The sequence below is a fragment of the Hyperolius riggenbachi genome, chromosome 4 (genome assembly GCF_040937935.1).
Source record: "Hyperolius riggenbachi isolate aHypRig1 chromosome 4, aHypRig1.pri, whole genome shotgun sequence".
NCBI classification, from domain to species: Eukaryota; Metazoa; Chordata; class Amphibia; order Anura; family Hyperoliidae; genus Hyperolius; species Hyperolius riggenbachi.
Genome location: NC_090649.1, coordinates 466,006,105 through 466,031,227, shown reverse-complemented (window position 1 = coordinate 466,031,227; position 25,123 = coordinate 466,006,105). Strand labels below are relative to the sequence as shown.

The following is a 25,123-nucleotide window of genomic DNA, read 5'->3' as shown; positions in this document are numbered from 1 at the left end:
CGATGATCGGCTCATCCGGTCTGGGAGGACACGGTCTGTGTGTACCATAGGATCAGTTCTTTACAGGGCCACTATCACATAAAATAGTAACATTTAGGCCTCTTTCCCACCAGGACGTTGCGTTTTAGGGGACGTTATAGGTCGCATAACGTGCCCCTAACGCAATGCCTGGTGGTGTTGTAGGAGGACGCTACCAAGAGCCGCGTTATGCAGCTCTTGGTGCGCCTTTTCTGTGCTATGCATGCGGAGACCACGTGATCCGCATCACGTGATCCCGCCAGCCAAACACCGCACAGAGCGACCGCTCCAGGGAGCAAACACTGCACGTCACAGTGCAGTGAATATTAATTAGCCATGTGGCTGGCCGCGGAGGAGGAGGGTAGACCACCTCCTCCAACATTACTGAGCATGTGCAAACAGTCTAACGCGGCTTAGCCTAGTATAACTTACAGCATGCAGCACTTTGTTTGAACGTGCTGCATTACAATGTAACGTGGGCACTGTGAACAGCCCATTGATTTATCATTGCTGTGCGGTGGGCTGCCGTCTTACTGTGAAAGCAGCCTTAATTGGACCCGGACTCGTGCACAGGACAGAAGGAAAACAGAGAAATGCACCCTGTATGTATTTGGATAGTTTAGACTTTCTAATTCCCCCTCATCCGTGACTTATCACAAGTGTAATTTAATCCCTCAGCTGTGTCCGCTCAGGAGTCTCCTCTGCCAGGGCAGAGCAGCGAATTGGTACAAATAGGCTGTTAACCCTATGCCTGCTTCCATGAAAGCAGGAAGTAGACACACTGCAGATTTATTGCAGGGTTTGTATCAGCTGTAACAAAAATGTTTTTGCTTAAAGGTTATTATGCTGTTGCTGACCTGTTAGAGCAGAGAGGAAGTTCTGCGTTCGGATCCATTTTAAAATACATGTGTACACATACTTATAAGAGGTACCTTTCCCCCAGATTAAAATGCACTGTAAATGTTTCTCCTAGGTTTGCGATTTCCCTATACCTGCCATTGAGCCAAAATGCTCAGAAAATGTAACAGGTAGCGCATTTGCAAGTTTTAAAAAATAGCAATGCTCAAATGTGAACACGGTCATAGGAAATAATTACACAAGCGCTTTTATAGCAATTGTATAGCTATAGCTATAGCAATTTTATAGTGTGTGTTGCCTCAATGGGAAATGCATTGTGCGAAAAAGTAGTGCAGGTTATTATTATTTAGTATTTATATAGCGCCGACATCTTCCACAGTGCTGTACAGAGTGTATTGTCTAGGCACTAACTGTCCCTCAGAGGGGCTCACAATCTAATCTTTACCATAGTCACATGTCTATGTATGTATTGTGTAGTGTGTGTATCGTAGTCTAGGGCCAATTTTGGGGGAAGCCAATTAACTTACCTGTATGTTTTTGGTATGTGGGAGGAAACTGGAGTGCCCGGAGGAAACCCACGCAGACACGGGGAGAACATACAAACTCCTTGCAGATGTTGACCTGGCTGGGATTCGAACTGCGGACCCAACGCTGCAAGGCGAGAGAGCTAACCACTACGCCACTGTGTTGCCAGTTTGTATGTTTTATTAGAAGGATATACAGTGTCGCAGATGGCTTACTGCCGTTTTCGCATTGCAGCGAAACTACTGTAATTTCAACTAGTGTGACCCCTGGCCTTATCGGATTTGTGCATACATGGCAAGAAGCGTACCCCCGCATAGGCCATAGTAGGCAAAAACCCGATCAGGAATCACATGCCGCTTGTGGTCTTCCCTTTTTAAATCAGACAGCTTTTTCCATAAGATATGCGCGTTCGCAAATATAATGGATCCAGCCCGGTGTACGTATATGTACACCGCCGGTGAGCTGGGCGCAGGGTGAGCCGTATGGCAGCCCAGCCTGCCACCATTCAGATCCCCGGCGCCGTAAAATGCTATTTCCCCCTATGAGTCCTCGCAACCCGGAGGGAGATGTAATTTGTGGCCTCGAATCTCTAAGGGCCCTTTTCCACTAGCAATCGCAATCACAGACGCAGCGATTGCGATTTTTCGTTTTCATTGCATTATGACTCTTATGCTGGGCATACACGGCTCGATTCCCCGCTCGATTCCGCAGGCGATTCTCTTATCTTCCGCTCGTTTTTCTTATCTTTTTGCATGGTCTTCAATGTGGAATCGAGCGACGAAACGATCGGGCGGGAGATCGGACATGTCGGAAGTGATCTAAATGGCTCAGAATCGAGCCGTGTATTCCCAGCATTAGGGCCCTTTTCCACTAGCAATCGCTAAACACTAACGATTGCACTTTGTCACAAATTTTTTAACGCAATCGCAATTTTGCATACACAACACACTTACTTTGCAAAATCGGCGGGTAAACATCTTTCCCGAGCGTGATTCAAAAATCGCTAGCGATTTGCGATTCAGCATCCCATGCACTGCAAGTGGAAAAGGGCCTTAAAAATCGCTCCAGAAAGCAATTGCGATTTGCCAATCCAATCACTACAGTGGAAAATACTTTTCAGGATCTCAATGATAAAGTAGCAACCCTAGCGAGTTAAAAACCACTAGCGATTTAGCTTACGTGTCCAGCTCAGAATGACATTACGTCTATGGGGTGCTCAGTTTTGGCGCTTGCCGCTGAACGTCGAAACCACCTGCTAAGTCGGCCGCACCATGAACGAATGTGGATAATTGCGCGTGGGAAAATGCAATCGCCGTCTCAACGTGGAACCGGAGAAATCCGGGATTGGCAGGGAAAACCGCGTTGACAAGTGCGCTCCTTGCTGCAGTTGTAGGTGTAGGGGGTGCTCAGCCCTGGAAACGTGAGCGGCCCCAGCACCCATTCCCACACGGATCAGCGCTTTGTAACTTATTTTGGGCTTCCAACCTGCAGATTTTATGAAGTAAAACAAGACCTGACACTTAGCCGGGGGTCAGAGGTCACACCTGCTATCGTTAAATATTTTTGCTTCAAAAAGCGTGCGTAACAATGTGCGTCCACCAAAGACATTCCAGCCGTGTAAGCCACACCGCGCAGCTGTTCTCGTGATGTCTTTATAGTGCTGCTCAATGAGGAATATTATCCCCTTGGCCAGAAATTATTTTGCTATGCTGCTCTGTGAAGATAAGCATAGCAATTCGCCATTTCTCCCCCCCCCCCTTTTCCATTCAATAGGAGCATTGCATGATGGGATTTTTTTTCTTCTTACACTACAGTACTACCCAGCAATTTGGATGAGGGCTGTAATTTTGGCATTAGCACTTTTGTGCATACTTGTCCTGGGCAGATCAGTTTCAGACGCACCAGCGGACGTGGAGGAGAGACATTTCAAAGGGATACCAGAAAAGGGTTTTAACAATCAGGAAGGAAGTAAGTATATCAGTAGATAAATGAGTTACTGGGAGGGGGTGGAGTTAAAAATACTTATTTGATCCAGCGAGTAGGAGTTGTGTTTATTCCGGTAACTGATCTAATGATCTTTGGAACGACAATACACCACAAAACACTCCCTTTGGCTCCAGCCACAAGTTAAAGAGGCACTCCAGTGAAAATAATGTAATAAAAAAGTGCTTCATTTTTACAATAATGATGTATAAATTATTTAGTCAGTGTTTGCCCATTGTAAAATCTTTTAAATCCCTGATTTACATTCTGACATTTATTACATGGTGACATTTTTACTGTTGGCAAGTGATGTAGCTGCTGCTTGCTGTTTTGGCAGTTGGAAACAGCTGTAAACAGCCATTTCCGAACAATGAAGCAAGGTTCACAGACAGGAAACTGCCAAGAGTACGTACTCAGAATTTCTTTGTGGGAGGGGTTTCACCACAATATCAGCCATACAGCACCCCCTGATGGTCTGTTTGTGAAAAGGTGAAGATCTCTGATGTTAAAAGGGGGTATCAGCTACTGATTGGGATAAAGTTCAATTTTTGGTCTGAGTTTCTCTTGAAGATAAATACTTACCAACCGACCAAGGAAGATGGATCCAGCGATGTTCCCTTCACAAGGAGTACCCCATGATCCAACTTTCGACTGGTGGGTATGCTGGCATCACAAGACAGGTGCAAAACGTGAAGTCAAGCAATCGTAGTACTTTGCGCGGAGCAGTCAGGGATCAGATCCGATCTGCCATGATGGTCGTCATCGCTGCGTGACGCTAAATGACGTTCAGGCCCAGATTTACCTCACAGGAGCCTATAGGCACAGGTGTCCTGGCACCTTAGACATTGCCCTCCATGAACCTACAAACCCCCACCAAACTGCCCCGCAAGTGTGCTGGCTGTCCCATCTGTCACTTCTCCCTTACTTCCCTTGCCTATCATAGGTAGCTACAGGTGCCCCTTAGTATTAGGTAGCCAGAAGTACCCTCAAAATTAAGTAGCTAGAGGTGCTCCCAAGTATTAGGTAGCAAGAGGTGCCCCAGACTGAAGGGAGATCTCATCAGTGGAATGCTGAGAGTTGGGTGAGTAACTTCTCATTTACACTCTCATCAGGACTCTGCACAGGGAGGGAGAGAGAGAGGGAGGCGCTCAGGGAGGGGACTGAGCTGCATTTCCATCATCAGGCGCCTGTAGGCACGTGCCTACAGTGCCTTATAGTAAATCTGGCCCTGAAGACATTTGTGTGATTGCACGCCTGTACCCACATCAAGAGATCGTGGAAACGATTGATGGTCTATTGTTGGTCGTCGGGGAAATCGCATCATGGGTAAAGGCCTTAACCTGCTGGGCGGTCTGGACGAGCACAGCTCGTCCAGTACCGCCGGAGGCTGCCGCTCAGGCCCTGCTGGGCCGATTTGGCTGAAATAAAAAGCAGCACACGCAGCCGGCACTTTGCCAGCCGCGTGTGCTGCCTGATCGCCGCCGCTCTGCGGCGATTCGCCGCGAGCAGCGGCGAAAGAGGGCCCCCCTAGCCGCCTGAGCCCTGCGCAGCCGGAACAAAAAGTTCCGGCCAGCGCTAAGGGCTGGATCGGAGGCGGCTGACGTCACGACGTCGGCTGACGTCGATGACGTCACTCCGCTCGTCGCTATGGCGACGATATAAGCAAAACAAGGAAGGCCGCTCATTGCGGCCTTCCTTGTTTATTCTGGGCGCCGGAGGCGATCGGAAGATCGCCTCCGGAGCGCCCTCTAGTGGGCTTTCATGCAGCCAACTTTCAGTTGGCTGCATGAAATAGTTTTTTTTTTATTAAAAAAAAACCCTCCCGCAGCCTGCCTGGCGATCTTAATAGAACGCCAGGCAGGTTAAAGGGATAGTTAAGCCATGGAGAAAAAAAAAAAAAAAGTTTTACTCACCTGGGGCTTCTACCAGCCCCCTGCAGCCGTCCCGTGCCCTCGCAGTCACTCACGGATCCTCCTGTCCCCCACCGCCAGCTAGTTACATTTCGCCGACAGAAGACTGGCCACGTGTAGTCTTCTTCACATTCCCATCCGCATTAGTGTCCTGCACCTGCGCAGGGCGCTATTGCGGACTGGAATGCGAAGGAGACGAGTGGCCAGGCCTGCGCAGGTGCAGTGTGCATGTCGGTGAAAACAAAACTAGCTGGCGGTGGGGGACAGGAGGATCCCGGAGTGACTGCGAGGGCACAGGACAGCTGCAGGGGGCTGGTGTAAGACCCAAGTGAGGAAAACTGATTTTGTTTCTCCATGGCTTAAGTATCCCTTTAAAAGAGAAACTCCGACCAAGAATTGAACTTTATCCCAATCAGTAGCTGATACCCACTTTTACATGAAAAATATAATGATTTTCACAAACAGAGCATCAGGGGGCGCTGTATGACTGATTTTGTGCTGAAACCCCTCCCACAAGAGGCTCTGGTACCATACGGTACTCTGGGCAAACTGCCACAATGTAACAATGACACACACAGGAAATGGCTGTTTATAGCTGTTTGTTAAAGCCAGAACAGCTACATAATCTGCCCACAGTAACAATGTCACCATGTAATACATGTCAGAATGTGAATCTGGGAGAGGAAAGATTTTACAATGAGCAAACTCTGACTAAATCATGTATACATAATTATTGTAAAAATTAAGCACCTTTTTATATTAAATTATTTTCACTGGAGTTCCTCGAGAGAAAAGTCCACAATTCCAAAAACTGAAAAATACAACCAATCTCTTCTTAGACCATACCTCTTAAATATTGGCAATCAGTGCTCTGCCTACCTTAAAAGGAAACTTAAAAAAACATGAGTTTCACTTACCTGGGGCATCTACCAGCCCCCTGCAGCCATCCTGTGCCCTCGCAGCCACTCACTAAGCTTATGGTTGCAATGCGCAATTTACGCATTGCACCCGTAACGTGTAAAAATGTACTTGTTAATGTCCGCAATAGCTTTCTGTACAAATAGGAATGTGTAAAAATGTACGCATTGGGGCCAGCCGACTCCCATTTGGCAAAAACGAAACTAGCTGGTAGCGGGGGACCAGAGGAGCCATGAGTGACCGCGAGGGCACAGGATGGCTGCAGGGGGCTGGTAGATGCCCCAGGTAAGTGAAGTTAAGGTTCCCTTTAAAGCGGACCCAAACCAATCATTCAATTCAAAATATTTAGTTGCACCACTCTGACACATACAAAGATAAATAAACACTCCTTCAAGCCTATGAGCATTTCAGTGCATGCTATTCACCCTTCTCTTTTCATAACTAGGGTTATACAGGTGGCAGCCATTAGCAATTCCTCCTTTGCTGCACACCATCTACTCCACCAGTTTGCCGGATTCTGTCCCAGCAATATGAAAGGAAGGGAGGAGTTCCTCCAATAAATGTAAAATATTTTATATTTGTCATCATGCAGCTGAAAAAAGGCTGCTATTATAATTTAGAAAAGAGATTTTATTTCTTAAATGTTGTATTTTTAATTTGGGTCCACTTTAATAACCATAAAGACATTAAAGTGGGATACAACTTATTGGCATAACATTCAATAAAACTATGTTTTCCTACTTTTTATCACCAATACAGTTGCCATATTTGCTTTTGTGCACAAGTTATATTGTCTGTCTACAAATTACACATTCTCAAAGTACAGTTTATCTGCTCGGAAAGCTGCCATTGCATTTTACTGCATAGCTGCTGTATTTATACAATAAAATTGATCTAGTGATCACTTCTCAGCTCATTACAGCTCATTTTCTTCAGTTTGCCGAATGTGTCTGACAAAGGAATGTAAACAAAAGATAATGTTATCACCTCTTCGGATGCAGCCAGAAGCTGCCCACTGAAGCAAGGCGCTTGCCACTGATGAGTGTTGTGTTTAACTGTTTGAAGGCTGTTCTGCTACAATTTTTTTGTGATAGTACATTTTATGCTGTAAATCTTTTACAACAAAGAGGAAATGCTGCGTTCCATACCACTTTAAATCATCATTATATATTTCAAGAAAAATGCAGCGTTACACTGACATACTTATTATTCTGGTGTTTTCCCTGATATGCCCCCTAAACCTCTCCACCAGGGGTGGAACCATAGGGATGCTGCTCCTGTGACCGCAGGGCGGTCCTAAACCATGGGGCCCCTCCATGATCAGTAGTTACCCCCCTTCTCTACACTTCTTCATAAATAGGCCTCTACATGCCGTCTGGAGTTCTACCTTAAAAAGGATGAAATATTATATTAAGTACAAAGCAATTAATCAGAGAAACTGTGCTCTGGAAACTGTCAGTTTATCTCCGTAATCCCCTTCAGCCTCTTGCCCGAGTATTCCAGCCGTTTATCTTCTCGGAAGCCTCCTCTGCTGAATCTGCGCCGCCGTTGAGGGACTGAGGGATCTGGGCGCGAGGCTGACAGACAGACAGCTATCGGCGAGTCTCCTTCCACCTGGAGACAGTTCACAGGAAGGCGGAAAAAAAAAAGTGAATCCCAGACTCCATCCTGTCAGATCTGCTTTCTGTAGGATTTTACCTGTGGAGAGGATAACCTTCCCCAGAAGACAGAGACCGAGCTCTGGATCCAGGACTCACAGCCACACAAAACTCCTGTATGCTTGACAATTGGAATCAGCTGTTATTTCCCACAATGCAACAAGGTTCACAGACAGCAAACTGTCAGGACCATGGCGCTGACATCACACTGTGGGAGGGGTTTCGCACCAATATCAGCCATACAGATGTCCTTGATGATCTATTCTAGAAAAAAATATTGTGGGAAGGGGGTATCGGCTACGGATTGGGATGAAGTTCAAGCCTGAGTTAAAGTTCCTTTTAAAGGACCACTGTTGTGAAAATCTTGAAAATGTAAAATATATGTAAACATAGACAGACAAGAAGTACATTTCTTCCAGAGTAAAATGAGCCATAAATTACTTTTCTCCCATGTTGCTGTCACTTACGGTAGGTAGTAGAAATCTGACAGAAACGACAGGTTTTGGACTAGCCCATCTCCTCATGGGGGGTTCTCAAGGTTTTTATTTTCAAAAGCACTTAGTGAATGGCAATTGCTCCGTCCAACTGACAAAAAAAAGTGTACAGTGAGCAGGGTGGCTGGCCAGCATCTTTATATAAATCATTTTCAGGGAGTGTCTTTATAAAGAATAAAGGCCATGCTGAGAATCCTCTATGGAGAGATGGACTAGCCCAAAACCTGTCACTTCTGTCCGATTTCTACTAACTACTGTAAGTGACAGCAACATAGGAGAAAAGTCATTTATGGCTCATTTTACTCTGGAAGAAACGTACGTCTTATTTATATATGTTTACATATATTTTAAATTTTAAGATCTTCGCGACAGTGGTCCTGTAAATTACATACACCGGCAAACACAATCCAAGTCTGACGAACTGATGTTCTTATGAGTGCTTTCAAGGAAAAACGGCCAAGACAAATTGATCAAAATTACCCCCCAAAACCCCCCGGCACCAACAGATCCAAAAAAAGTATATTGACATCTACAGTGGATACACTAGAAATGTACATCATAACCCCCCATTCACGTTTCTAAAATCTGATCAACTGTACAATCTGTCAGATTCCGATTGATGAGGAACGACTGTTCTATCAATCCAAATTTCAGAAAGCCAAATCTGGCCCTCACAGCCATTATATTTGGCCCTCAAGTGGTTTCCCCACTTTGTATTATGTTTGGCCCACTCTCTAGACCACCAGGGAAGCTATATTGGAGGTGAAGCCCTAGAACACCAGGGAAGGCATATGCGGAGGGAAGGGGAAAGCACTAGACACTAGGAACTGTATAGGAGAGGGTGGGGACCTCTAGACATCTAGGGGAAGGAGGACCACTAGACACCAGGGAACTGTATAGGAGTTGGGGGGGTAATTAGACACCTGGGAAGTTTATAAAGGTAGGAATGTGGCCAGTAGACATTGAGGCCCTCACCTAGGTCTCAGTGTACAATTTCAGCCCACTTTGTATTTGAGTTTGACACCCTTGTTCTAAGGCAGGCATGGGCAAACTTGGCCCTCCAGCTGTTAAGGAACTACAAGTCCCACAATGCATTGCAGGAGTCTGACAGCCACAGTCATGACTCATACAGGCAAATGCATTGTGGGACTTGCAGTTCCGTAACAGCTGGAGGGCCAAGTTTGCCCATGCCTGTTCTAAGGGGACCGATTTATGATTATTTTAGAAGGAGCAGCTCCAATTCATAGATGCTTTTAGTGTTTGTTCCTATATTAGGTGTAGCGCTGGCCTCCTAAGGTTTTACCTGAAGTCGGAGGTTTCATAAACTGAGCAGTCGGAGTTGTATGGTTTTTGTACACACTCCATAGTCCTGCAAAGGCTGTGGAGTCAGAGACATTTTGGGTACCTGGAGTCGGAGTCTTCTTATAAACTGAGGAGTCGGATGATTTCTGTACAGACTCCACAGCCCTGAGTAGTGGACGGCTGTAACCGGAGCGCTCTGTGAGTCACAGAATGACGCATCCTCTGGCAGCAAGCGCGTTTCCCATATACCGTATTTCAGCTGCGTATTATCAGTTGGCTCGCCGTCCAGCCCGGATCGCTGCAACCTCTTTACAAGTCCCAGGAAGAAGCCGAGAATGCAGACAAATCCGATCCGCGGTTCCCAGCAGTTTCATAAACGTCTGGACAGGTGGAGGGCTGCGGAGGCCCCATGCCAGCGCCGGGACAATGTCTTGTTATTCGAGACGCTAAAACCTCGGTTTATGTGGAGCGCTCACAGCTAATAAAAAACGTGTGAGATGTCGCAATGCAATCTTTCATAGCAGGCAGCGGGGACTTGGCATCGTGGCTCCAGATGACGTAATGATCCCTCGCTGGCCGTGCATTATCCTGCATTAGATCACAGAATTACTCACGCGTTCTCCCAGAAAACAGAGTTCCTGGTTGAACCCGCAGAATGCAAACTTGTCAAAGAGGCAGTTTATCGGCTGCCCTATCGTGCGTCAGATCAGATGCTACACGCCCGACAGGTTTCGCCTGCAAAGGGTTGCACTACTCTAGGGCAAAAACAATCTATATGAAATGTTTACCATTTTGTAACAGAATGGCCACTATCAAATTCTGTCTGCAGCTGTCAAACGTTTCTGGCAAACTTGCCGGAAACCATGCTAATAATTTATAGCTTGGTGTTAAAGTGTACCCGAGGCGGCGCAGGGGTGGCAGATGGGACACAGAGGCATGTTCCCTGCTCTGTGACATGCCTGTGCCCCCCTTGCTCCACTCCCCCCTCCTCCCGCTGTCACCCCTAGAAAAGCAGATAAGCAGTTTATTGACAGCTTATTGTGGTGTCCCTTGCAGGAGAGGCACTCCTGCAAAACGCCCCCTCTGGCATTAGGAACGCCCCTTTCCTAGCTGTCTTTGACCCCTACACGGCCTCTTCTCTGCCCATTCCCCGCCTCCCTGCACTCTGCTCTGTGATGAGACTTACAGAGAAGAGCTTGCAGTATCGTGACTCCAGGGTCACGACCATTTAAAAAAAAAAAAAACTCGATTGTGGGTAAAAGGAGTGGTGGGGAGCAGAGGTAAAGCAATGGACAGAATATAGGTTGGACGAGCACAAATTGCACTGAAGCTCAGGTTTAAACTGCCATTCCAGGAATTCAGCCAGTGGGTGGGGCAGATCTGTGTGACCATGCGACAAAGACTAGGTGGAACAGGGACTACAAATCCCAGACTTAAAACAAAATGATGTTGCAAAAGCCAGAGAAAAAAGCCATGTCATGGTGGTGACAAAGGCCGCGCCAAGGCTTGTGACAAAAGCCCTGCCAAGGCCAACAAGGGCCACACTAAGGCCGGTGACAAAAGGCATGCCAAGACTGGTGACAAAAGCCACGCCAAGGCTGGTGACAAAAGCCACGCCAAGGCTGGCGACAAGGGCCACACCAAGGCTGGTGACAAAAGCCACAACAGGGTGGTGACAGGGGCCACGTCAAGGCTGGTGACAAGGGCCACACCAAGGCTGGTGACAAAAGCCATACCATGGTGGTGATACGGGCCACGTCAAGGCTGGCGACAAGGGCCACACCAAGGCTGGTGACAAAAGCCATACCATGGTGGTGACACGGGCCACGTCAAGGCTGGCGACAAGGGCCACACCAAGGCTGGTGACAAAAGCCATACCATGGTGGTGACACGGGCCACGCCAAGGACTTGATTTTTCTGTTTGTCTTTTATTCAGGAAGAGTGAACCTAAATAGATGGACAGTCAAAAGCAATAGCGCCGATACACTTTAACGGCAATATGCCAGCAGTGGCCAAATACCCATACAGCAAGTGGTACAGGCAGTCCATAGTTCCCCTTTCACCAGGGACAGTCTATCAGGAGGACACTGGCAGAACAAAGCATAGCAGAAGCAGCAGAGGGACATTTGCTTCTCGTCACCGCTAAGCCCTGCCGTCACTCGCGGTGAGCGTACGCAGGAATGCATCCCTTCCAGAAGCACTTTGATTTGGCCGGGAAAAGCGGCAGGCTGCTCTGAAAGTCAAATGAAATGCTTTTGAACTCACAATAATGCATTTTTTTCTTTTTTTAAATGGCTCTATGACTCATGACTTGAAAACCAGCCAAGATCCAACATGACAGGGCTGTGAGCAAGACAAGCAAATGTTCCCGATAGGAAGAAAGCTAAAAAAATCAACCTTTTTCAATCAAGCTTGACCAGTAAGAAGAAAATCTGTCAATCCTATTAACCAAAACTGATCATGGTATATTCTCAAAGCAAACACGTCGATGGGTGTAAATTAGGACTATCACCTTAGTTCAAAAATGTACTGTGTAGCTCTGTCTGCCTGCAGCTGTGCACCCATCCCTGCAGAGCTCCGCTGTCTGAGAAGTTTACTGTAAGCAGGTTGTGGCCTCACGGTTACACATCTAGCTCTTGTAAATTGCAAGTCTGCCTCCTCACTTGTAAACAGGGCCGGTTGTGGATTTTTTTGCTGCCTGAGGCAAACTTGTGAGGATGATCCCCCCCACCCCACCACCGATTTGGAATGGTCACACAGCACCCAACAATTTCCTCTGCTTCATTAAATGCTCTGACGTGACATGCTGCAGCTCAACACAATAGCACACTGGCTGGCTGTGAGTGACAAACTAACTGCTCACCCTCAGCCACTCCATTCCATTCCTCCCCAGTCAGGACATCCGTGCCACCTCCTCCCTTCTGCTGTGCAAGTCAAATGAAACACTGCTGCTCTCCTGCCTCCCCCCTCCTCACTCACTTTCAGACTCCTCACACAGCACAACAAGCTGCTTTTCCCCAATGATGCTCTCCGGCCTCCCCCCTCCTCACTCACTGTCAGACTCCTCACACAGCACAACAAGCTGCTTTTCCCCAATGATGCTCTTCTGCCTCCCCCTCCTCACTCACTTTCAGACTCCTCACACTGCACAACAAGCTGCTTTTCCCCAATGATGACCTCTGCACCTCGCTCTCCTCTCACTTTCCCTCCTACTCTGACTACATGCTGTTAAGGTGCGTACACTTGCACTATTGTAACAAACGACGGCTCTGACGGACCCGTCGTTTGTTACAATAGTGCATGTGTACGCACCTTTAGTGTAAACACAGTACAAACATGCTGCCCCTGTAAAACTGCATCTGATGCAAATGTTTCACTTTGCTTCATGAGAGAACCGGCCCTGCTTGTAAACATCACTAACGGAATGCAGAGGCTTTTGAGCAGAGCAGATTGTCCAAATGATGGTGCTATTACGGAAGAAAAGTTACCGGTACCTACAGATGTACTTGGCTAAGTGGCTGGAATGCTTTAATCCTTATGCCTGGTACACACCATGCAATTTCCCACCAGATAGACAAGTCAAATCGATTATTTTCGACAGGTCCGACCTGATTTCCGATCGTTTTTCTGATAGATTTTCCGATCACTTCTATACAAAATAGATCAGATAAACGGAAATCAGATCGGAGCTGTTGGAAATAATTGATTTAACCCGTGTATCTGAATGGAAATTGTATGATGTGTACTCGGCATTACTAGCTAGCAAGCCGCTCATTGGTCCATTTTCAAGCAGCATATATTTGCATAAAATTTTACATACATTTGCATAAACTCAGAAGTATTTGCATCTCACTGATCATCCCTATCTGCCATACCTGTAACACCTGTGATTTTCTATGAATGGTTCAAAAATTGCCCTCAATAATTATAAAAAAAAAAAAAAAAAAAGTTGGTCTAGATTGTAAGGTAGGTGTTAAAGCGGACCTGAACTCAGAACGTCTTCGCTGCTCTAAAAGATAAGCAACAGCATAATAACCTTTAAAACGAAAAAAACATTTCCTTGTTAAAGCTGATACAAATCCTAAAATAAAGGTTTTGTTTCTACTTCCTGATTCATGGAAGCAGACATATTGTTAACAGTCTGTGCTTTCAATGAGCAGTTATGTGACAAAGGGGGAGATCAAATTACAACTTGTGATTAGTCACAGATGAGCAGGAATTAGACAGGCTAAACTCTCTAAATATATACAGGGTGTATTTCTCTATGTTTTCCATCTGTCCTGTGCAAGAGTTCAGGTCCTCTGTGACATGATGAAATAGACACCTGTATGTACAGTGCCTAGCACATAAAACTATGCTCTGTTCCTTTTTGTCTTTCTCTTGACTGAAAAAGTTAAATATCAGGTATGTAAGTGACTCAGTCCTGACTCAGACAGGAAGTGACTACAATGTGACACTCACTGATAAGAAATTCCAACTATAAAAACACTTTCCTAGCAGAAAATGGCTTCTGAGAGCAGAAAAGAGATAAAATGGGTCAATAGTTCATAGATTTTAGCTCTGGAATACTACAATGAATGTGTCATTGGGAAAAAAAATACAAAAAAAAAAAAAAAAACAGTTAAAACTTAAAAAGTAAATTTAAACATAAAATACAAAATTAAAATGTTAGCAGAAGGAAGATAGATACAATTGTTTATTTAATTAGTTTATTTTTGCTTCGGGTGTCCTTTAAGCCTAGGGTAGAATAATAAAATAAATTTGTACTGACCTCATGTTGACCAGGTGGGGCGGCACCTGCTGGTGCTGGAAGTGCTCCCGCCATTGGTGAATGCAGAAGGATTGTGGAGCCTGCACGCAGCAGACCGGGTGATAGACGGGTAGGTGGTTTGGACACACGGTGGTGGAGGAGTGTTCTTTGTGAAGTTGTGGGCACTCCGAGTTTAACAAAGGCGCCGTTCCGGCCGTACGGGACACACAGTCTTCCTGGTTGCTAGGGGGCGGATGATAACAGTGGTGGCAGCACTGAGGCATGATGGGAGGTCTCTGAGGTTCCGGATACATTGAACATGGTTTGGCTACACCATTGTGAGGAAGGCATCCGTTGGGAGTTCCTTGATTCCAGGGTTCCTCAGGGGCTGGCGTTGGCTGGTCTCCATCGCAAGGCGTAGGGTGTGCTGCACAAGGAGGTTTGGTTGAGACGCTGCCATTGCTGTGTGACGTACAGTCGCTATTCCTGCTATCAGCGGCCATCCTCTTTCCAACGCCTCACAGTCATCGAAGGGTCTATGAGGAGACAAGACAAGAAGGAAGACATAAATCCCTGAACAACGAGTGGACTTACTGGTAGACTAATACATGCAGCACTTCAAGAGCCAGCAGGTTCATGAAGAGACTTCTGGGAATATAAACATAAGTGCTGCCAATTTTGAATTGTTATTAAATCCCCACTGAAGGCAACAGATCTAAACTTAGCAACTTCAATTAACTCTTTCTCGTACTGAAAGAGCAGCCCTCGTACATGGCGACACCCACATGGGGCGTGTGCAATTAGACGGAGCACGGAGCCAGCGCCGGTGTCCGACAGGTAAAATGTACTGCACAGGGGGTGGACACAGCGCGGCGGGTTCAGTCATGTTCGCCACTCGGCCCAATATCGCACGCTGTTACCACACCCAATCGAGCATGTTGGCCCTACATCTTGCAGCATGTCCAATTGATACAGCCTGAAATTGGTTGCATCGTCGATCAGGCATGCTCTTTTCATCCGATTGTAATAATCGAATTGGATGGCTGATCAGCCTCCAAGTCGCCTGATGTATGACATTTAGATCAGATGTTACTGACTGAAGTCTGACTTGATTAGCTGTATGGACTCGTCTTGTTCAGAGCCTGTAGGTTTTCCCGCAAGAAGGTTTCATGTATGATAAATTCACATACAGTGTTATCTGTGCCACATGGTTAGTGTTATGGGCCATTGCCCTACCGCCGTTCCTGCCCCACCAATCGACTGAGATTTTCAATCCAATCTAACAAAATAGATTTTCAGTAAAAAAAATAAATAAAAAAATTTATGATCAATCTGACATATTGTGCAATAGATTCATCAGATTCCATGCCGATTTCTCACTACTCTTAATTATACTTTTTATAAAAACACACTTGGGAAGGTGTGCGAAGGGTAAAATATTTATTACACACAGACGAATTTGACAGCAACTAAAGAGGCTCTGCAGTGCTGGATACAAAGTGTTAACCTCTGAGGAGTAGCACAGCGGGAGTTAGTGGGGAAGCAGTAGCACATTAGGGAAGGGTGGGGTCTGAGCAGAAGCACAGAATGGGTGGGGTCAGAGCAGTAGCTCATAAGCGGTGAGGTCTGAGCAGTTGCACAAAAAGGGAGGGTGAGTTCTGATTAGTAGAGCAGGGAAGGGGGGGGGGGGGGGGTCTGAGCAGTAGCACAAAGGTGTTGGAGTCTAAACAATAGCACAGTGGGGTTGGGGTCAGAGTAGTAGCACAGAAGCAGTGGTTGAGGTCTGGGCAGTAGCACAGAGGAGGTAGGTGGGGTCTGGAGAGTAGCACACAGGGGGTGGGCGGGTCTGGGCAGTAGCACACAGGGGGTGGGCGGGTCTGGGCAGTAGCACACAGGGGGTGGGCGGGTCTGGGCAGTAGCACACAGGGGGTGGGCGGGTCTGGGCAGCAGCACACAGGGGGTGGGCGGGTCTGGGCAGCAGCACACAGGGGGTGGGCGGGTCTGGGCAGCAGCACACAGGGGGTGGGCGGGTCTGGGCAGCAGCACACAGGGGGTGGGCGGGTCTGGGCAGCAGCACACAGGGGGTGGGCGGGTCTGGGCAGCAGCACACAGGGGGTGGGCGGGTCTGGGCAGCAGCACACAGGGGGTGGGTGGAGCCTGAATAGTAGTAGCCCTGAGCAGTTGGTTGTGGTCTGGGCAGTAGCACAGGGGGGGGGGGGGGGCGTGGTCTGAGCAGTAGCACAGAGGGGGTGGGTGGAGTCTGAAGAGTAACACAAAAAATATATTAATAATATAAAAAACAATGTATGTGAAATGCACAGAACATTGCACTTTGAAAATTATGATATATCCTACACAACTTGCATTTAAAAAAAAAAAAAAAAAAAAGAACAAGTCTGCAGTTGGACCACTGGCTGATAATTTCAGCCACAAGGAACTATTTTGAGATGTGTTCGTTTCAGGGCTGTGGAGTCGGTACAAAGATCCACCGACTCAGACTCCTCAGGTTAGGATTCCACAGACTCAGACTCCTCTAGTTTGCATATTACAATCTTGTTGATAGAAAGTATGTAACATGAAATGCATCTCTTATCTGCCAACACTTAGGAATTTTAAAAGACAACTGAAGTGAGAGGGATATGGAGGCTGCCATATTTATTCCCTTGTAAACAATACCAGTTACCTGGCCAGCCGGCTGATCTTCTGCCTCTAATACTTTTAGTCATAAACTAAAACTAGTCCTTGGTAAGAGTACTTGTAAAAGGTACAGACAGTAACAAAGAACATCTATCAGGCCCTAGGCAATGTAAGTGTGGGTACATGTAAGAGTGATGTGCAGGTACTCTACAGGGGAATGAGGAGATTCTTCCTCTATTACACATTCTTCATGCACAATCTGAACCAGGTTTATGGGTGATAGACAACACCTCTGTGTTCAATGTGCACAGCATTCTCAGTGGATTCCCTGCAGCTCTGTGGGGAGTGCATATGTAGAGTATAGTACTACTGTGTAACAAAGAAAACCTGAGACAGATGAAATTAAAGTTTTATACATACCTGAGGCTTCCTCCAGCCCCCTTCAGGCTAATCAGTCCCTCGCTGTCCTCCTCCGCCACCTGGATCTTCTGCTATGAGTCCAGGTACTTGAGCCAGTCTGGTGTAGTGCGCATGCACACACTCCGCCGCTGGGAGCGTACTACACCTGCGCAGCACTATTGCGCAGGTGCAGAATGCTCATGGTATGGGAGCGGCATCCGGCCGGACTGCGCTGACTGGCTTAATTACCAGGACTCATAGCAAAAGTGCAGAAGAGGTGGCAGAGGAGGACAGTGCGGGACTTATTAGTCTGAAGGGGGCTGGAGGAAGCCCCAGGTATGTATAACACTTTTCTTTTCATCCGTCTCAGGTACCCTTTAATTCGTAGTCATCAGACCAAATTTTAATATATCAAATTACTTGATTTCATGAGCTAAGGGAGTGCATACATTTGCATAAACCAGCATCAACGCAGAATTATTTCCATCTCATTGACCATCTCTATTAGTGACACGGCTACATATCAGGCTTTATTCTTACAGCATAGATGTTTAGTATATATGAGAGATTCCTGTGTACACATCATATATACAGTCACAATCAGATGTGTATATCGGACTTTAAAAATACGGGGACTGCTTTAGTGAAGCAGCACAACTATTTTTTAATTGGTTTATTTCATTTTTGTGGACTAAGCACAGCTATTACTTTATATATAAATTATTTATGATGACTATTATCTGAGAAATAGAACATTTTATCATATTTTCTATTTTAATTACAGTTTAAATTCATTAGGAGTCGGAGTATTTTTTTCCCCGACTCCAGGCACCCAAAATTTACTCAGACTCCACAGCCCTGGTTTGTTTCACCTCAGGTATATTTTATTTACATAACTGGGAAACCATAACATTCACCATGGGTAGAGCCCCCCGAGAAAGACAACAGGATCAACATTTTACGCATTTCTCCTGCCAAGCAGCAAGACAGAACTGTAAAACCAGAACACAAAATGAAAACATCACCGCAAAACAATATAAACCCACACACAGGAGGGATGCCGAGAATGCGAAATATTCCTGCTTAAAGGGCAAATACACAGACGTTCAAGCGAGCCAGCTATTCCGGACACCAGGAACGCAACACAACGGATTGGGACAGCGGCGCAGCAAGTTATGCTCGCTTTGTGTCAGGTATAGTGAAGCATACGATCAATGGAAAGTATGCTTCACACTTACAGATAACGTGCGCATTTAACGGTAACCATGTTAGCATACCGCAACCTGTTACACAGCAATTCTCCTACCACACAGGCGGTGCATTGCAAAGGGGCCAAACATTAGGGCTGCACAACTCTTCAGACTACGCCTGTGCAGTAAGTAGGAGCCACTCATGCATGAGCCTCTCCGTGCCACTACGCAGGCGCGGCCGCGTCATGCCAGGAAAAGTGCATTGCCCCGATGTTCCGAAGGATCACAGGCAGTGGCAAAGGTCCGGAGGAGGATAGTGTGGGAAGCCTCTCTTAGGTAAGTATGTTATTTTCCGCCCCAGCTTCAGCTTGAGTTTGCTTTAATTTAACTGCTGCCACTGGCCCTCTCCTGACTCCTAACAGGATGAGCCATTTCACAAAAAAAAAAAAAAAGTTTACAAGTCCCGCAGCTGATAACTTTCAAAGGACCAAACCTGTAACAAAAAAAAAACCTCTAGGGGATACTTACCTCAGCATGGAGAAGCCTCTGGATCCCAACGAGGCTTCCCCCGTCCTCCGGTGTCCCGGCAATCCAGTGCTGCAACCCCCCCAAAACATCAGCGAGGTAAATATAACTACCGCGATCCAGTGCACAGTAGCGGTTTTTTTCGTTTGAGCAACAATAGCCGAGCCCGATTGCATACGCTCTACTGCACAGGCGCAAAGGACTCGCGCCTGCGTAGTAGCGCGGATACAAACGGGCCTGGCTATTTCTGCCTTAGCCTAACAAAGCCGCTATTGCGCCTGCGCACGATCGCGGTAGGTAAATATTGCGCCACTTGTCAAGATTGTTGGGAGGTTTTGGGGGAGCCAGCACTGGATTCCCCCAAGCTAAAGAGGACGGGAAGCCTCATTGGGACCCGGAGGTTTCCCCCTGCCAAGGTAAGTATCACTCAGAGGGGGGGGGGGGGGGGAGGGGGGGTTTACATTACAAAGTATCTTTAAAAAAAAAGTTTAAACTACAAGTGTGATTCCCACTGAATACCAAATCAATACCTTGGCTCTGGGAAGGTCGTCGGAAGGGGCCGATGTTCTCGCCGTCGCACTGCGGTGAATGTAACACGGTGATGATGAATGCGAGGAAGTGTTAAGTTGTTTCAGTGCGCGGCGCTGTGTGTTTGCCCGGGGAGCGCGTGTTTGTTCTGTGCGCAGAGTGGCATGAATTCCAGCCCCGGCCATGAATGGGACTCTCTGTGAGGAGACTTCGGAGGGAACTCTGGCTCAGGCTCCGGCCTCTTTCATCTGGTGAAAGCAGAGGGCTGGGATGAGGCCTGAACAGGCGTACTGAAGTCACCCCGATGCTTACATCTCCCTGAGGCAGCGCGCCAGCAGGTCTCACACTCTAAAATGATTTAATTTCCTTCACAGGCAGCCAGATGAGAAACCTGTGACAGAGTTTCCTCCCCTTGGACCGAGGGAAAGAAGAGCAACCTCTGCTGACTCTACTGTGGAACATGCTTGACGCACCAATAAACCGCTCTGCGATCCACTTTAGGCCTCTTTTGCACGGACAGTTGATAGGCAGTGAAATGCCTCTCAAACTCTCACAACTGTCTGCGGCTGCCTGGCAACTGCTCCCTGCTGCCTGGCAACTGCTCCCTGCTGCCTGGCAACTGCTGCAGGCAACTGCTCACTACTGCCTGGCAACTGCTTACTGAGCACACACTATAATTGTCCATGGAAAAGAGGCCTAAAAAGTGGATTGCTGGGGTTTTGCCGATCACTAGTGCACTGTGATTTACATGTGAAATCATAATGCTTTTCCATTAGGGTGTTTTGATGTTCCGTGAACCGCAATCATCGGGCGGCATGATAATTGGTGCGATGGCGTTTCACTACCGCGGCTCACATCACAAATGCCGCAAGTGGAAAAAGAAGCTTTTGCAAACGCAATTGCAAATGGAAAAAGCCTAAAGGCTCTGTACCACAGCCAGGATTTTTCCGACGACCAGTGATTTTTTTTTTGAGAAACGAGTGAATAGTTTCTGCAATCTCGTGACGTGGGTTTAGGCGCACAATTACGAATGGCGCTTAGGGATGTGCTTACGATAACGACCGTCGAAAGTTATATGGAGGATGCATATTTATTTCCTTTTAAGCAATACCAGCTGCCTGGCTGTCCTGCTGATCCTCTGCCTCGAATACATTTAGCCATAGACCCTGAACAAGCATGCAGCAGATCAGGTGTTTCTGACATTACTGTCAGATCTGACAAGACTAGCTGCATGATTGACTGCAGTAGTGTCTGAATCACAACAGAAACAAACAGACCAGCAGGGCTGCCAGGCAACTGGTATTGCTTAAAAAGGTAATAAATATGGCAGCCTCCATATTCTTCTTAATTCAGTTGTCCTTTAAAGGGGAACTGAAGTAAGAGGTATACGGAGGCTGCCATATTTATTTCCTTTTAATCAATACCAGTTGCCTGGCAGCCCTGCTGGTCTATTTCTCTGCAGTAGTATCTGAAGAACACCAGAAACAAGCATGCAGCTAGTCTTGTCAGATCTGACTTTAACCTCCCTGGCGTTCTATTAAAATCGCCAGGGAGGCTGCGGGAGGGTTTTTTTTAAATTAAAAAAAAAGTATTTCATGCAGCCAACTGAAAGTTGGCTGCATGAAAGCCCACTAGAGGGCGCTCCGGAAGCGTACTTTCGATCGCCTCCGGCAATCGAAAGTAACAAGATAGGCCGCAATGAGCGGCCTATCTTGTTTCGCTTTCCTCGTCGCCATGGCGACGAGCGGAGTGACGTCATGGACGTCAGTCGACGTCCTGACGTCAGAGCCGCCCGATCCAGCCCCTAGCGCCGGCCGGAACTGTTTGTTCCGGCTGCGCTGGGCTCGGGCGGCTGGGGGGACCCTCTTTCGCCGCTGCACGCGGCGGATCGCCGCGGAGCGGCGGCGATCGGGCAGCACACGCGGCTGGCAAAGTGCCGGCTGCGTGTGCTGCTTTTTACAAAATTGAAATCGGCCCAGCAGGGCCTGAGCGGCGACCTCCGGCGGCATACCCCGAGCTCAGCTCGGGATTACCGCCAAGGAGGTTAAAGTCTGCATGCTTGTTCAGGGGCTATGGCTAATAGTATTAGAGGCAGAGGATCAGCAGGGCTGCCAGGCAAATGGTATTGCTTAAAAGGAAATAAACATGGCAGCCTCCATATACCTCTCTCTTCAGTTGTCCTTTAAAGGGAACCTGAGGTGAGAGGGATAAGGAGGTAGCCATATTGATGTCCTTTTGTCCAACAATACCAGTTGCCTGGCTGTCCTGCTGACCTATTTAGCTGTAGGAGAGTCTAAATGACACACCTGAAAAAAGCATTGCGGCTCATCCAGACTTCAATCAGAAACATCTGATCTGCATGCTTGTTCAGGGTCTTTGGCTAAACGTATTAGAGGCAGAGGATCAGCAGAGCAGCCAGGCAATATGTACTGTTTAAAGGATACCCAAACTGACGTGTGACATGATGAGATAGACATGTGTATGTACAGTGCCTAGCACACAAATAACTATGCTGTGTTCCTTTTTTTCTTTCTCTGCCTGAAAGAGTTAAATATCAGGTATGTAAGTGGCTGACTCAGCCCGACTCAGACAGGAAGCGACTACAGTGTAACCCTCACTGATAAGAAATTCCCCTTTTTATCTCTTCCTTGCTCTCAGAAGCCATTTTCTGCTAGGAAAGTGTTTTATAGTTGGAATTTCTTATCAGTGAGTCAGCCACTTACATACCTGATATTTGACTCTTTCAGACAGAGAAAGAAAAAAAGGAACACAGCCTAGTTATTTATGTGCTAGGCACTGTACATACACATGTCTATCTCATCATGTCACACGTCACTTCGGGTATCCTTTAAAATGAAATAAATATGGCAGCCTCCACATCCCTTTAGCTGTCCTGCAATGATGGCACCTGTGTCACTGGTCTTGAGAAGCAGAAGTGCAGCAGTAATGCCAGCAGGGGCAGCGGTCTGTTCTCATACTGTTGCATTGTGCTGCTCTGCCCATCTCACAAGTGCATTGTGCTGCGTGACTGACTGCCTCTCCCTTTCAGCCAACACTGAGGAACCTTCCGCCTACAGAAAACCAACCGGGACTGCAGGAAATCTCAAACACTCTCCAAGCCGCAGACAGGCTAAAATTATATCCTTCTTCACTGCTGAACTCTAAAGGGCTTTTGACATCCCTGCGCCATCCAGACAGAAAACTATTTATAAATCCAACTAAAGGAGAACTCCAGCCCCAGATGTCACTTCTGTATACCATCTGATGGGAAGCGGTTCGCCCGAATGTTAACATACTCTTTATTTTACTGTCTACAACAAAGCATTTGCCACTCAAAACCAGAATTACAAAAGTTATGGCCACACGACCAGAAGAAACACAGCTGGAGGAGTTAACAGCAGGCACTTCACGGCTGTGGATTCAATCTGTAATGATTGGGCAGCACGGTGGCGTAGTGGTTAGCGCTCTCGCCTTGCAGCGCTGGGTCCCCGGTTTGAATCCCAGCCAGGTCAACATCTGCAAGGAGTATGTATGTTCTCCCCATGTCTGTGTGGGTTTCCTCTGGGCACTCCGGTTTCCTCACACATCCCAAAAACATACAGACAAGTTAATTGGCTTCTCCCTAAAATTGGCCCTAGACTACGATACATACAATACATACATAGACAATACATACACTACACGACACATACATAGACATAAGACTATGGTAGGATTAGACTGTGAGCCCCTCTGAGGGACAGTTAGTGACAAGACCATATACTCTGTACAGTACTGCGTAATATGTCAGCGCTATATAAATACTTAAAATAAATAAATGATCCACATTAATCCATTGTGCATTCAAAACCATACATACGGCTCCCCCGTATGTTTCTGCCTGAAGGCTGACTGGATTAGCAGCACATTTGTTTCAGGTGTATGATTCAGACACTGATGCAGCCAAAGAGATCAGCAAGACAGCCAGGCAACTGGTATTGTTTAAAAGTAAATTAAAAAAAAAAAGCCAAATCGGTAAGAACTGACCTCATAGCAGCATTGGCCTTATAAAGAGTCTGCAGAAACCCGTCAGCAAATTCAAGGCACAGAATGTGCATTCAAACTGCAGTACCAAATTATGCAAGAGCTGAACTGACCCCAGTATCTCCTCTTAATTAAAGGGAGACCCTCAACTACACAGAATAGGTGAAACTCTAGTGATGATAAAAAGAACTTGCATGAAATGAGTTGCACTATTTGCATTCAGTTGCAATAATGGAGGATGTTCACTTCCAAAATGCAAAGGCATTCCATACTAGACCCTTTCACCACGTTGAGGTCTCTCCAAAAGTCTAAAGGGGCCCTACCACTAATATGTGACCTGGAAGCCAACTTACCAGTGGTATTGTAAAAATACACAGAGGCATGTAAAATAGGCGGGGTCCCCTGGTGCTCACACCTCGAGGGGGGCAGGAGCAGTGCAGACAGCTCCTCCCCAAAAATGCTAAGGCGGTGTGGGCACCCAGGATCCCACCTTGCAGAGCTATGGAGTGGGTACAAAAATCATCAGACTCCTCAGTTTATGAAACCACCAACTCTGACTCCAGGTACCCAAAAACTGCTCCAACTCCACAGCTCTGCCCTGTAGGGGCGTGTAGGCCAGTGCAGCCATTATTAAAGGGGTACATGTTATGAGATTGAAGGGCTCGGAACGCATACCCCTAGAGGGTATGTATAATGGGCGGGGGGATTGAACTTTTCACAGTCAATTAATTACAAAAAGTTTTAGAATAAAAAATAAATAAATTATATGATATATATATATATATATATACATATATATATATATATATATATATATATATATATATATATATATATATATATATATAATATATATATATACACATATATACATACATACAAACATATACACACACACACACACACACACACATCAATTCAAATATATATTTGTAGGCAGGAGGAAAGATTTGAAAGTCATGTATGCACAATTATATGATCAAATAAGAGAATAAATTGTCCAGGGGGTACTTGCGTTAATGTTACAGGAGGGGTCATAGTGGGGTCCTTGCTGTAATACTGTACAGGTATTCTGTGCTTCCTTATCGGCCAATCCCTGTTCTCTACATGGGGGATACAGAGTTTATGGGGGATATAGAGAACAGGAATTGGCAGATATGAAAGCACAGAATGTCTCGCACAGTCGTCTGACAGCGATTATAACCAGCCCCCACACCGCCTGCCTATCCCCCCACACTGCCTGCCTATCCCCCCCACACTGCCTGCCTATCCCCCCACACTGCCTGCCTATCCCCCCCACACTGCCTGCCTATCCCCCCCACACTGCCTGCCTATCCCCCCCACACTGCCTGCCTATCCCCCCCACACTGCCTGCCTATCCCCCCCACACTGCCTGCCTATCCCC

At 46.8% G+C, this 25,123-nt stretch overlaps 1 protein-coding gene across 5 annotated transcripts in view; it reads right to left on the bottom strand.

The window, feature by feature from the left end:
• DISP1 (dispatched RND transporter family member 1) overlaps positions 1-25,123 on the bottom strand; it is a 103,348-nt gene that overhangs the window by 30,129 nt on the left and 48,096 nt on the right. For 4 of the 5 annotated variants that reach the window (XM_068232869.1, XM_068232864.1, XM_068232866.1 and 1 more), the window contains one exon: positions 14,438-14,952. In XM_068232869.1, the coding sequence (XP_068088970.1) occupies positions 14,438-14,919 (482 nt within the window). In that variant the 5' untranslated portion in view covers positions 14,920-14,952. Of the gene's footprint in view, positions 1-14,437; positions 14,953-20,168; positions 20,238-25,123 lie in introns of those variants that run through there. The other variant, XM_068232867.1, reaches the window with a different exon arrangement.